Source organism: Mangifera indica, chromosome 5 (assembly GCF_011075055.1).
Source record: "Mangifera indica cultivar Alphonso chromosome 5, CATAS_Mindica_2.1, whole genome shotgun sequence".
NCBI classification, from domain to species: Eukaryota; Viridiplantae; Streptophyta; class Magnoliopsida; order Sapindales; family Anacardiaceae; genus Mangifera; species Mangifera indica.
Window position 1 is genome coordinate 60,534 of NC_058141.1, and position 13,249 is coordinate 73,782.

The following is a 13,249-nucleotide window of genomic DNA, read 5'->3' on the forward strand; positions in this document are numbered from 1 at the left end:
TAAAGCAAAGCAGTCTAATGGACGAAATATATAGACTCGACAAGTTCACTGCAAAATCTTTTTGTACCGAATTTACCCTCTTCGTTACCATGGCTAATATACTTATTATAAGGGTAAGTATATTAGCCACTCATTTCAAAAATTTCAATTTCCTTATTAGAGATATTGGAATTTTTACCCTTATTTTAATCCGTGTATAAATATATGTCACTTATTTCAAAACTTAAATAAATATATCACAACAGTAATCAATTTTCCTAAAATATCCCTATTAAAATGACTCATGCAGAGATTCTCTCTTTTTCTCTGTAACTTTTTCTCTCTTTTTACTCATATTTCAAGTAATAAAAAAATCATGCAGATAGATCCTCTCTCTTTTTCTCTGTAACTTTGAAACTGTATTGTAAAAAATAGAATAAGTGTTTCAAAATAGAGTCAGTGCTTCAAAAACAAAAAAATGAAGGAAAAAACTGAAAAGTGAAACGGATTTCAGATTAAGAATTCTTCAAAGTAAGAATATAAAAAAAAAAACAACTCACCAAAACTCAATCACATCTATTTTATACCTGGAAGAAATGACGATTGAAGAAGATCATTTAGTAGGATTTAACTGAAAAAAATAAAAGATTGACATTTAACTGAAAAAAAAAACAATACTTAAAAATAAAAAAAAGGTTAAAAAGGGTTGGCACTTTATACCCTTTTTTTACTCTTATGAATAATTTTTGGACATGAAATATATTATATTATATTTTCACCAGTCTTAGAATTCCTACAAATAACCATAAGAAATATTATATTATATCAATATGGAGTTCAATATTTTCATAATTTGGACATGAAATTCAATAACCATAACATATTAATAAATGAACAAATACGTACGAAAATAAATTTGGACGTAAAATTCAATGACTATGACTAACTTCTGAACTATTCTTGGCTTGAGATTTGTACTATTTAAAATATGACATCTTGATAATCAAACGCTCTCCATATTTATAGGGATTCGATCTCTACTAATCAGATTGAGAAAAAACATTTTCTCTATCTCTAACAATATTAGAAGGAACTTTATCTAAGATAAAGTTATTATAATGCTTGCGATAGCCTATATGTCTCGCACTTTGTTGATTTCAGAAAATAGAGAGAGAAGTTGATTTTCTTATATTCATTACAATTCTGCGTTCTTCAGCAAGCTGTAATTCATCCACACATTGTCAATAATTCTTGAATTTCTTATCTCGGACAAAATTAGAAATTATTGAAGTCCAATAATCTGATAATGACCTTAGTAATCCATATATCCTCTCATTTTCAGTTAATTTTATGCGTTTCTCTTTTAAATCATAATATCTCTTATGTATGACACTAAGGTGAGTGAAAATGTTGTGCACTTAATTCATCTTATAGTTCAGATAGTAATCTTTAGTCAATATGTTCACCTTATATATGACCAACAAATAGAGAATAATAAATTATACATGTATAACAATATAAATATTTACTCTAAACAAAAAATATATATTAATTTAAATATAAATAAATTAAGTCAAAATAAAAAAAATATTTTTTAAATATAAATAAATTTAAAAAATTAAAAAAAAAAAGAGGTTGGCTTTTTTCTAAACAGGGGTTGGTGTAGCCAACCCCTTATTTTTACACGCCAACCCATTAATTTGTGCAGCCGAACCCCCCTCCCAAATCTTTCCAACCAAAATCAGTTTTATGACATTTTTTTTATTTTTAAAATTGAACCAATTGACTAATTAATAATATTATTAAAATTATAATATTTAACAATATTTTGATTTATTTAATTGAATTCCGATAGAATTAAATTGAAGTGATTTAGACTGAATTCAAATTAAAATAATTTTGGTACAATACAATACATTTATGTTTTGGTTTTATAAGAAAACCTTACTTGTTGTCCTGCCATTATTTCCTCTTTGTAAATTCAACAAGTTTCGTCGGTCGATTGCTCAATTAAATTTTTTTCGTGCAAAGTATAGATCTCTCTCTCTTTTATGGTATGTTTAAGATAGATGTAGATGTGTTATATCAATGCTATATATATATATATATATATATATATATATATATATATATATTAAAGATAAATCACGTGAATACTATTGTACAAATAATTCCCTACAAGTCAATTTATTCTCTGCAAGATTCTTCTGCAATAAAAATTATTCTCTCATGCTTCTGCAATTTTTTCCCTACAAGATTTTGCAATTCATTTTTGTTTTGATTCTTCAGATATATATATATATATATATCGATGTATTCTTTACATATTTAATACCAAGTACACATAAATATAAATTCTTTTTTCAAATATTGATACTAAATATCTATATATTTTCTTTCTCTACAGTGCATTAAAAGTAAGTAATACTGAAAACTTAGTTTTGGTTTCTCAAGATTGAAGATAAGAGTAATTTAGACATTCTATCCTATAAAGTGATAAAAATATTTAGAGTGTAAAAAGTGTGGTATAAATGTATACGTGGGCTCAAACGAGGATAAAAATTTCAATTTCCCTATTATATATAGTAAATTTGAAGCAAATCCCTTTCAAAAGAAACACAAACCCAGTTGACAAATTTAGAGTCACCAATCCATTATCGCTTTTAACTACATATCAGCATAATTTCCTCCGTTTTCAGAATATAAAATCTTCTGACTCAACGATTGCTTAATTGCATATACAATCTTTAAAAGGGAATTCATAATCGTCAAGAAGGAAGTGCTTTGTTTTCCTTAACCAGGCTATCAGGATAAAACCAGGGAATAATAATGCATTACTTAAATTATAAAAAATGGGAGATCAGACCATTTACATTAATTGAATGATTAATTGGTAAAGGCAAAGCATGTGGATCTTTAAATATATTATATATTGTGACCGGATAAATTTGTAAGTATATGTGGATGTTTACTGCTATCTTTTGAGATCCGTGCCATTGGCATTGACAGCTTGCTGCTTTAATGTTTATAAGACACCCCAACTTTGATCCCACCAGCCAGTTTTTTACACGGCGTGGGGTTGTCCTTTTGCCACTAAAGAAATAAAGCCATTGCCTTGTAATTCTTTCTTTTTGCAATATCTCATCTGTTGCAACAAAATTTGTGAAATTGAAACTGGGATTCTCAGTTCTTTAAATTCTAAAGCCCGCATCTTCCATTTGAGCTTTTAATCAGCAGTAATATTCATGCAAGCATGCATGCTTGGCAGATCAACTTAATATATGAATAATCATTCACAGATCCATGTTAGTACCAATATTAAAATTACAAAGGGAAAATCTATGTAGAAGAAGCTAACTCAAGTAAGTGAAAAATGGTAAAAGCATATGCAAACCAAAGTGTAGGTTCATCAACTATTCTATTTTCAAGTATAGGATAAAGAATAGGGAGAAGGACTATTTCCCACCTAACTTTTGATGCGTTTTCAAAATGCCACCCACGATAGATGAAAATTCACTTTTTTCACCCATGACCAAACTGCCGTCCAATTTTTCAGTTAAGGACAGGGGCAAAATCGTCATTTATTATTTAAAACCTTAAAACTTTAAAATTTTACCGTTTCCCCCCTCCAGGTTTTTAAAACTAATAACTAACCCATCCTCAAAGTTTGAAAAGTTTAGATTTCAACCCTAGGGTTTGCTTCCTTCTCCGGCCATCACCGACAATCGACGCAATCGATCGATCTCCTATCTCCGACTACAAAGGACGACGAAAGACGACACTTTGTTGCCCAGATCTGGACGATGAGGGGTCGTCCAGATCTGAAAGAACAGACGAAGGACGACGCTTCGTTGTAGCGTCTGGATGATGCGACGAGGAGATGAAGATCTCTTCATTGCACCACCGCTATCACACTAGAAGAAGGAGGAGGTCGGTGACGACACCGGAGACGACGTCGGGAGATGAAATTGAAGAATGAGGGTGAAACTGCTAGTTTTGAAAGTTATGGGGGGCGATTGTATTTTGAAAAATATGGAAACCCTAGGTTTGAGGGCGAAAATGTTAGTTTTCAAAGTTTAAAAACTTTAGGTAAGGTTAAATGTTAGTTTCTAAAACCTAAGGGAGGTGAATGGTAAAACCCTCACATCAATTTTGGGATGAATTGTGTAGAATGAACATTTTACCCTTATGCAAATAAATATCATCCATATTAACGGCTCATGGGTGGGAAAAGTGGATTTTCATCTGTCGTGGGTAACATTTTGAAAACGCATCAAAAGTTAGGTGGGAAATAGTCCTTCTCCCTAAAGAATAAAACTATACCTATAAATAAATTATATAAAACAAACTGAGATAGTAGATTATGATTAGATAATGTGCTCACTTTTTTTTTCACTTTAAAATCATTTAATGTTATTAGCAAATAAGTTTGTACATAAAATATTACTCATAACATAAAATCACAAAATAAAGAGTTGCTCTCTCTAATAAATGGTTATTAAAATTTAGCCTTGAATTAATCACTCAACTATCCATATTTCACACTATGTTTTATGCCTCATTTGAGTCAAATTCTAGTTAGAATTCCAATTTGACAATTTGGTTTGAATTCAACTTATTTTTTATTCTGAAAATACCAATTACTTTACAACAATATTATTCATCCACACTAATTCTGAAAACATTTTATATCCAGTTAAATAAGTTTAAATTTCAACTGAATATTACGTATTTCAACTGAACTTAAATTGATCTTATTTATATTTAATTCAACTCGAATCTACCCCCACAAGTAACAACATATTATATAAAAGTTGGCCAAAGTTTTTCAGATTCCATCAAGCCATGCATATAAGGCCAAGGACCACCACCGCATCAACTCATCGATATTCCTCAATCACAAATGTAGTTACACAAATAGAAAGAGAACTCTCGAGAAAGTTATTTTCTTTTAGCATTCACCTTACTTTGATTATTCTACTATACACATGGAAGATACCCATGTCCTTTCAGAACATTGAAGTTGCCAAGAAGCATGCAAATTCTGACCCGGATCTCCTAAGGACCACAGAGGACAAGGAAGGTTATAATTTTCTGAATCAATATATATTATGTTTTAGCATAACAAGATTTAAATTTTTCTTGCTAGTCAACTATTTGCAATTATCCGCAAATACACATATCAATTAGGTCAGACCAAATGAGGGCTCAGATCAAAGCTCTAAATTCAGACCTAGCTTAGCCTATGGGACTTCTAAGCCAAATTGTGAAGCTTTAATAGTAGACTGTCAACTCAGCACAATATGATACTGTTTAACAATTAAAAAAATAAAATAAAATGGCAGAAACCCTCAATGGCTCTTGCCATTGTTTTATTTTTTATTTTTTTATTTTTCCACATAGACCAATCCAAATCTTTTTCATTTATAATTTTATTTACAAATCTTTCAATATCAATTCTTTCATTATATTCTCAATCTCATTTTCTCTCATCAACTCTTTTTAAAAAACTGTCTAAATTCACAAATAATAATTCTTTATATTTATAATTTTATTTTCATTTCAATTTTATTATTATAAAATATTATAAATAGATCCAATGTCAAATGAATTCAAAAATTTAGATGTTGAGAATGAGTAGATAAATGATATGATATATATATTTTATTTATGTTTGTAATTATACAGTATATAAATTAATTTATATGTATTATATTATAAACTTATAATACTTTTCATCAAGTACCACAGTATTCTTCTGCTACAAGTGAGGGATTATAAATAAAATATTTGAGATACTATTCTCAGTTTTAATAATTAAAAAATGATTTGTGTTTAAATTTTTTAATTAAAATTTTAAAAAAATTGTTTAAATAAGATTGACCAGATTAAGGTCCGCCTTATATATATAAGGTCCATCATTGTGCAGGCCGAAGGCCGGCCTAGCCCATGGACATGTCTATCTGCAAGCATATTTCATTGTTCTTTGGTCCCTCTAATCTCAGGGAAATAAATTAGTAAATTAAAGCTCATGTTTTATTTTTTAATAAACACTTAAAAGCTCGTATTTTATTTTTGAATAAACATTACATTTAGAGTATTAATGTTTTATTATCAAAATTTAAAGATGACCTCTAAGATAAATTATTTAAAAAATTATTAGATATAAATAATTATTATACTTTGTAAAATTTGATAAATATAAATAATTATTGTATTTAGTTAATGTAATAAAAAAATACTAATAAATTATTTTACTTAAATATCTTTTAGTATAATTATTCTAAAATATTTTTTATATTACTTGTTATATTAATTGAAAATAAAATTATTTTTGTTTTAAAAATTTTTTAAATAAAAATATAAGTATAATAAAATCAAAATTACTTTGATAATATTTTAATATTTAAAATGAAGATGATAATCAAATTATATTGATAATAAAATATTATTATAATATTTTATTACTGAAAAACTATATAAAATAATATAAATGATAACAAATAAATTATCAAAATAATCTTTATTAATTAAGAATTAAAATATGATTGAATATTTTAATACGAGATGATTGGACTACCTCAAGCACAGTTTATGAAAGAAAGCCTGACAAAACTATTATTATATTTTATGTCTAAGAGATCCCCTTGTCAAGTAAGCATTATTTCAAGAACAAATTTATGGACTACGAACCAGAAAAAGCTAAGAGTAAGCTCCTTGCTTGCTTATAATTATAATTTAGGCCAAGAGACTGACTCTCACCAAGTTTTAGGGAAAATATAAATTTTTATCGATCAATTTTTAAAATTTTAAAGTATCATCCATCATCCAATTTTTATTAAAATCAAATGTAAAACCGTTATTTTATCAAAATATTTAAAAAAATTATAACTTTATCTAAATTTCTTTCAAGTTTTGAAAAGTAACGATTTCATTACAACCTAAAACTTTTATAATTTAAAAAAAATAGCTTCCCCCCCTCCCCCTCTTAAATCACTAGGGTTTCTATCTTCTATCTCTGGCCACTATATATGACGATAAGAATTGTCAAATAGAAGAGGAAGAGACAACGATGATCTCCCGACAAATATGTAGGAAGTCATTTTTTAAAACTGGAAAAGTTTTAGATTGGTATAAAACGTTACTTTTCAAAACCTTTAATGGGAGAAGAATGAGATAAAATTATAATTCTTTTAATATTTTTGGTAAAATTATGGTTTTACCCTTAACTTTATCAGAAAATTCTAATAGAAGTTGGATGATGGGAGGGACTTTCAATTTTTGAAAGTTGATGGATAGGAGGGGGTTTTCACTAAACCTTGGGTGGGACATAGTCTTTTGGCCTATAATTTATAAATGTTTTCACGGTATCTTGTGAGAACTAAAAAGCCTGTGTACAAATCAATCATCATGTGAACATGTAAATGATTTCTTGTCAATGAACTGACACTACCAGGCCGATGTACCAAGCTGCAGCAACATCTCTTTACAACGTGTGATTTTAGCCGGTGAGACAATACTCAAAGACATGAACTCCTGTTGTACATAAAATTTTTGACATAAAAATAACACAAATTAATTTTTTATTGACTACTACAAAGCCAGAAATGAGTGACTTAGGGATCGTTAAAAAGTCCTAATAGGAATAAATGAAGCTGCTTTACAATGTTAACATCTCATCCTTGTCTCCGTAGTAACTTGTCAACCGATTTGGTATTATTACAGTATCTATCACTTCATTTCATCATTTTATATGGCGTCAACAATTCAATCTTGAGTTACAAAAATAAGTATTTTACTTTGTTAAGAGTACTAATCATTGAATGGCAAGATCATAACTACAAATGCTCCAGAAAGTACCCCGGATTTTATTTAGACAACAATCGTTCATAGGAAAGTAAGACAATATTAGCTAGTTAAAAACACAGGAAACGGCCAAAATAATCAAAGAGTACCCTGTAAAACAACTCGGGTCATACAGTAAATATTTGAATCCTCCACTTCTTATAAGGTACCATAGCATAAGCATAAAGAGGTTTTTAAAGCATAATAAAATCCATGGCCTCACTGCCTCTTGAGGCTATCCATCTCATTTGACAATGCAGATCTTAATAACAGAAGCACCTCCAATACGATGGAGTGCCACAACTGAATCACCACGCTTACACAATCCCCTCTCGGTTGCTGACTTCATAGCAGCTCCCAAAATCACTTCAGTGGATTCTGCATCAGTGGCCTTTGCAGACCCTTCTGCCAGGATAGGAATCAAGCCCCTATATGTCAGGCTATGCCTTGCTGGGGTTTCATCACTGCAGGTCCAGTCGAATGAATCGGTAGTCAAGACTGGAACAACAACAGATAAGATTGGAACAGCTGGCCTGTACTTGGCAACCAACTTGGCTGTGGTACCACCGCGTGTCAGCACAACAATAAGCTTTGCTTTAGCCTTATTAGCTGTTCTGACAGCTGATGAGGCAAGACTCTCCAATGGGCTCATAGGTAGAGGAGTTGATCTTATCATTTCTTTAAATATAGCCCCATAATCAAGGGAGGATTCTGCCTCAATGCAAATTCTGCGCATAATCTTCACAGCAAGCTCTGGATATGCTCCAGCCGCACTCTCACCACTAAGCATTACACAATCTGTGCCATCAAGAACTGCATTAGCAACATCAGTAGCTTCAGCACGAGTTGGCCGGGGAGATTTGATCATTGATTCAAGCATCTGAGTGGCAGTGACCACAGGCTTGCCCACAAGATTGCACTTGTATATCATCATCTTTTGAGCCAAGAAAATCTTCTCAACAGGAATCTCCATTCCAAGATCACCTCGTGCAACCATAAATGAGTCAGTTTCACGCAAGATATCATCAAAGTTGACAACTCCCTCCTGGTTTTCAACCTAGGGAAATCAAATATCATTAACCACCAAAGGATAACTGCTGCTTAAGAGAATCACACAGTAGTTTCAACAGAAAAATGAACATATAAACTAGAGCTACCAAACAAGTGATCACATCAGCAAAAAGAATCCCTTTAGAGGAAAAAGGAAGCTCTTTTAAGTAGAAAGCTTATCATGCTTGGAGGAAGCATGTAACCAGGCTTTTCAGATCAGCATATATGATAGAAATTAAGAAACAAACAAATATAAGAAAATGAAAGAGTTTTAGCCACTTGCTTGTATAGATTTTTCCCATCTCCAATTAGATGTTTAAAAGCATTTCTAGTCCACTAATGAACCTATTTCTCTTTTCTTTAATATAATTTCCCAATTACTAATTAAAAAGAAAATAGGAACAATTTAAAGACAGGGCATCTTACATACGAATAATCATCATACATTTGATTGACAGACCACTTTACTAAGTCAATTCAAGTAATAATAGCACCAATCCTCACAAACAATATGTGGTCCGCAAGCCCTAAATCCTACTAGCAACGATAACAATAATACCAATTAAATGGTAATCCAAAACATAAAGAAATCCATGCATGAAGTTATGTTATTAGCCTATATTAGCCAAATTCTTGAGCAACCTGAAAGTAATTATATGAAAAATCAACATACCTTTGACATTAACTTTATATTCTTGCTGTAGGGCCCAAGGACCTTACGAACATTAACAAGATCTGAGCCCTTCCGTACAAATGAAAGAGCAATCATATCTATATTATTTGGAACACCCCATTGTAGGATATCTTCCTTATCCTTGTCTGTCAATGTAGGCAAATCCACCACAACACCAGGGAGATTGACATTTTTTCTCTCACCTAGCATTGCAGTGTTCTCACAACGACACCTCACAGTTGCAGCATTTGGATCACAAGACAAAACAGTCAGGGTAATGGTGCCATCTGCACAAAGGATAGTATTTCCAGGCTTCACATCAACAGGCAGCTTTTTGTAGCTCATGGAAATCATTTCCTCATCGCCCTTGATGGTGTAATCGGTACTTACAGTAATTTCCTGACCTTCCTTTAGTTGTATAGGCTTCCCATCTTTTAGGAAACCAGTTCTAATCTCAGGTCCCTGTAACCAAAATAGGAAATGAAATGCATTCAGAATAGTTAACGATGACGGGTCTAACCAGCTATAAGCACTTGAAGCAGATTTCATAAACAAATATGTGATAGCGCACATTTTGAATTTCAGCCAATAAAAAAGCTAGTATATGTTTGCAATATTTGCAGAATTGAGATGGTAATAATTAAAATGTAGAGCAGAGTAGGCAAGCAATATAAGTGACAAGTATCATTGTCTATTCAAATATTTTTGACAACTAGGATTTTCTTTCTCACCGATTATTGTAGTAAAACAAGAGTGTATGTGTGTTTTTGTGTACCTCTTATACAAGCACATTCACAAATCAAATATCTTGCTTTACAAATGGTCATGAAATATGTACTAAACACTATCAGTATGTTTCGTGAAAGAAATGATCAAAGTTTCTATACAGCTCCTCAAGCAACATCAATTATTAACAGAACATCTAAAAAAGAGAAGGAGATGAGAGAGGGAATGTCACTTAGTAAATATATGAGAGAAACAAGAAAAGGAAATAGGCAAGAAAACTAACACCTTAATCTAGCACATAAAATAAATTAAAAGAAGAAACAGAAAAATCAGATTCAATGGAGATGAAGTACCAAGAAAATAAACTCTTCTAAATACCAGTTTTGAAAAGTTCTGATATTTCTCTCAGCCCATACACTTCAATGAAAAATAGAGGTAACATTCTGCAAGCAGTGCAAAGGGAATATTCCTTCTCTTTCGAAGGTAAGCCATCAACCTTATCAATGATACGATAGGCCTAGCTCAAGGTAAGCCTTCTCTTGCAAAGGTGGGTAGCATATATAAGTATAGGAAGTACCAAAGGCAGAAAACTCTAGTATATGAGACACTACGAGGAAAACTGATTCAACTAAGTTCACAAACAAGAGAAACCATGGGAAAATACTAATTTAAAAGATCTTTATTAAGTTTAAGCCTCGCCAACCTAACTTCAACCATCCATGTCAGCCACAATTACTAATATGCACAAACACACCTATATTAACTTTAGCTGAATCTAAATTTTCCGAATTAGTTTTCTAATAACCAAAGCATCAGCTGATCCCTCCCCCCAACTTTACAATGAACATTTGACTACTCTATTGTCATTTATTAACACAGTTCATTAACACAGTATTTTACCAACAAGGTAGCACGTAAGCTAACACAAGGGAAGAAAAGTAATAAAATCAGAGACCTTGGTATCAAGCATAACAGCACAAAGGATCTGGGTGTTCTGCATGGCAATTTTCAGATTGTTCAAAGTCTCCTGATGATACTCATGAGTACCATGAGAGAAATTGAAACGAGCAACATTCATACCAGCCTTTAAAAGCTTCTCAAGCATCGGGACAGAACGCGAAGCAGGACCCAGAGTACAAACAATCTTAGTTTTAGGAACTCGCCCATCATCTTGAACTCCCTTCAAGATTCCGTCGATGTCTATGTTCGCCATAATTTACTTTACCAGTTGCAGTTAATAGCTGCAAATCATAATCAGGAATTTCAAAAAATTGGAAAACAACCCACCATATTTCGTCATATTTTCATTTTCGAAATCAAATTTTCTCAGATAAAAAAACATAAAATTATAATTATAGACACTTTCAACATCACTGTAAAGAGAAGAATAATAAAAACAAAAAGATCCAATCTATAGGTATAAGAGAGATTCACACAGTATCAAATCTCAATAAGTGGACCAAAAAGAACGAATTTTTAAAGAAAATAAGCAGACTTTTCAAAGAAAAAAGCGATACCCAGTAGCAGAAATGAGATGAAGAAGACACTGACCGAATCGAAACAGTTGAAGAGGCTATGTCTTTGCGAGGTAACTAGTAGTGTGGTAGATAAAAGAAGGGAAATTATATTAAATGCCCTTTTTACCCCTCTATTAAGTAAAAATGTCATTTTTCCTATTCTTAAGCAAAAATGTCCTAAACTTTTTTTAAAATACCAAAATTACCCTTCACCACATCTATATAAACCCTCTCACTCACTCTTATTACACACACTTTTTATATCACTTAAACACTCACTCTCACTCTCATTTTCACTCAATATCAATTAGTATGAGTTTGTTCGAAAAGAAGAAGTTCGTATTTTTGAATTTGAATCGAAAAAAGTCAATTTATGAAAAAAATGTATTTATATAAATCTTAACTCAAAACTTAATTTTATTTGTTAAATCTAGTTTATATATCATCTAAATGGAGTATTTGAATATTAGATAATAATATAAGGGTTAAATAAAAGTTAAAAAACTATGAGGACATTTTGATATTATACAATATATAAAGATTTAAATAACATGTTAAGAATAGATAGATATATTTTGATATAAGACAACATACAATGATGTTAAATGAAGTATTAGATAACTATGGGGGATCAAATGAAATGTTATAAAAATATGAGGGGTATTTTGATATTAAACATTGTAAGAGCATTATAAATGAAATATTAGGAATAGATAGATGTATTTTGATATGAGACAATATACAAGGATGTTAAATGAAATGTTAGGTGATTATAGAAGGTAAAATAAAATATAAAAAAAAAATATAGAAGTATTTTGATATTATATAATACATGAAAGATTTAAATAATAGGTTAAGAATAGATAGATGTATTTTGAGACAAGACAACATAAAAAAGTTTTAAATGAAATATTAGATAATTATAGGGGGATATTTTGATATTACATAATATATGAATGATTTAATTAATATGTTAAGAATAAATAGATATATTTTCATATTAGGGAACATACGAGAGTGTTAGATGAAATATTAGATAAGTATGAAGGGCTAAATGAAATGTTATAAAAATATGAGGAGTATTTTAATATTAAACATTATAAAAATGTTTTAAATAAAATGTTAAGAATAGATAGATACATTTTGATATAAGATAATATATAAGGTTGTTAAATAAAATGTTAGACAATTATAAGTGGTTAAATGAAATATTAGAAAAATATAGGGGGTATTTTGATATTAAAAATTGTAAGAACGTTTTAAATAAAATGTTAAGAATAGATAGATACATTCTGATACAAGATAACATACAAGAGTGTTAAATAAAATATTAGATAATTATAGGGGGTTAAAAAAATATTAGAAAAATATATGAGATATTTTGATATTAAACATTGTAAAAACGTTTTAAATAGAATGTTAAGAATATATATATGTATTTTGATACAATAGAACATAT

At 30.3% G+C, this 13,249-nt stretch overlaps 1 protein-coding gene across 2 annotated transcripts; it reads right to left on the reverse strand.

Annotated features, from left to right (window-relative positions):
* Positions 1 to 7,814: 7,814 nt before the first annotated feature.
* LOC123216882 (pyruvate kinase, cytosolic isozyme) lies at positions 7,815 to 11,887 on the reverse strand. 2 transcript variants are annotated; one of them, XM_044637519.1, is made up of 4 exons: positions 11,825 to 11,887; positions 11,229 to 11,514; positions 9,548 to 10,009; positions 7,815 to 8,881 (listed from the first exon to the last, which is right to left on the reverse strand). In XM_044637519.1, the coding sequence occupies exons 2-4, from the start codon at positions 11,484 to 11,486 to the stop codon at positions 8,069 to 8,071; spliced, it is 1,533 nt and encodes a 510-aa protein (XP_044493454.1). In that variant the 5' UTR covers positions 11,487 to 11,514; positions 11,825 to 11,887; the 3' UTR covers positions 7,815 to 8,068. The 2 variants fall into 2 exon arrangements, with proteins under 2 accessions (XP_044493454.1, XP_044493455.1); XM_044637520.1 differs by having other exon boundaries at positions 11,791 to 11,870.
* Positions 11,888 to 13,249: the final 1,362 nt, after the last annotated feature.

Bases quoted from the DNA above. Each gene is read 5' to 3' on its own strand.
- LOC123216882 (XM_044637519.1), bottom strand. From the start codon at position 11,486: ATGGCGAACATAGACATCGACGGAATCTTGAAGGGAGTTCAAGATGAT. The intron at 10,010-11,228 runs GTCTCTGATTTT...TTTTGGTTACAG, and splicing joins CTGTTATGCTTGATACCAAG to GGACCTGAGATTAGAACTGG. The intron at 8,882-9,547 runs GTATGTTGATTT...TGATTTCCCTAG, and splicing joins ATATAAAGTTAATGTCAAAG to GTTGAAAACCAGGAGGGAGT.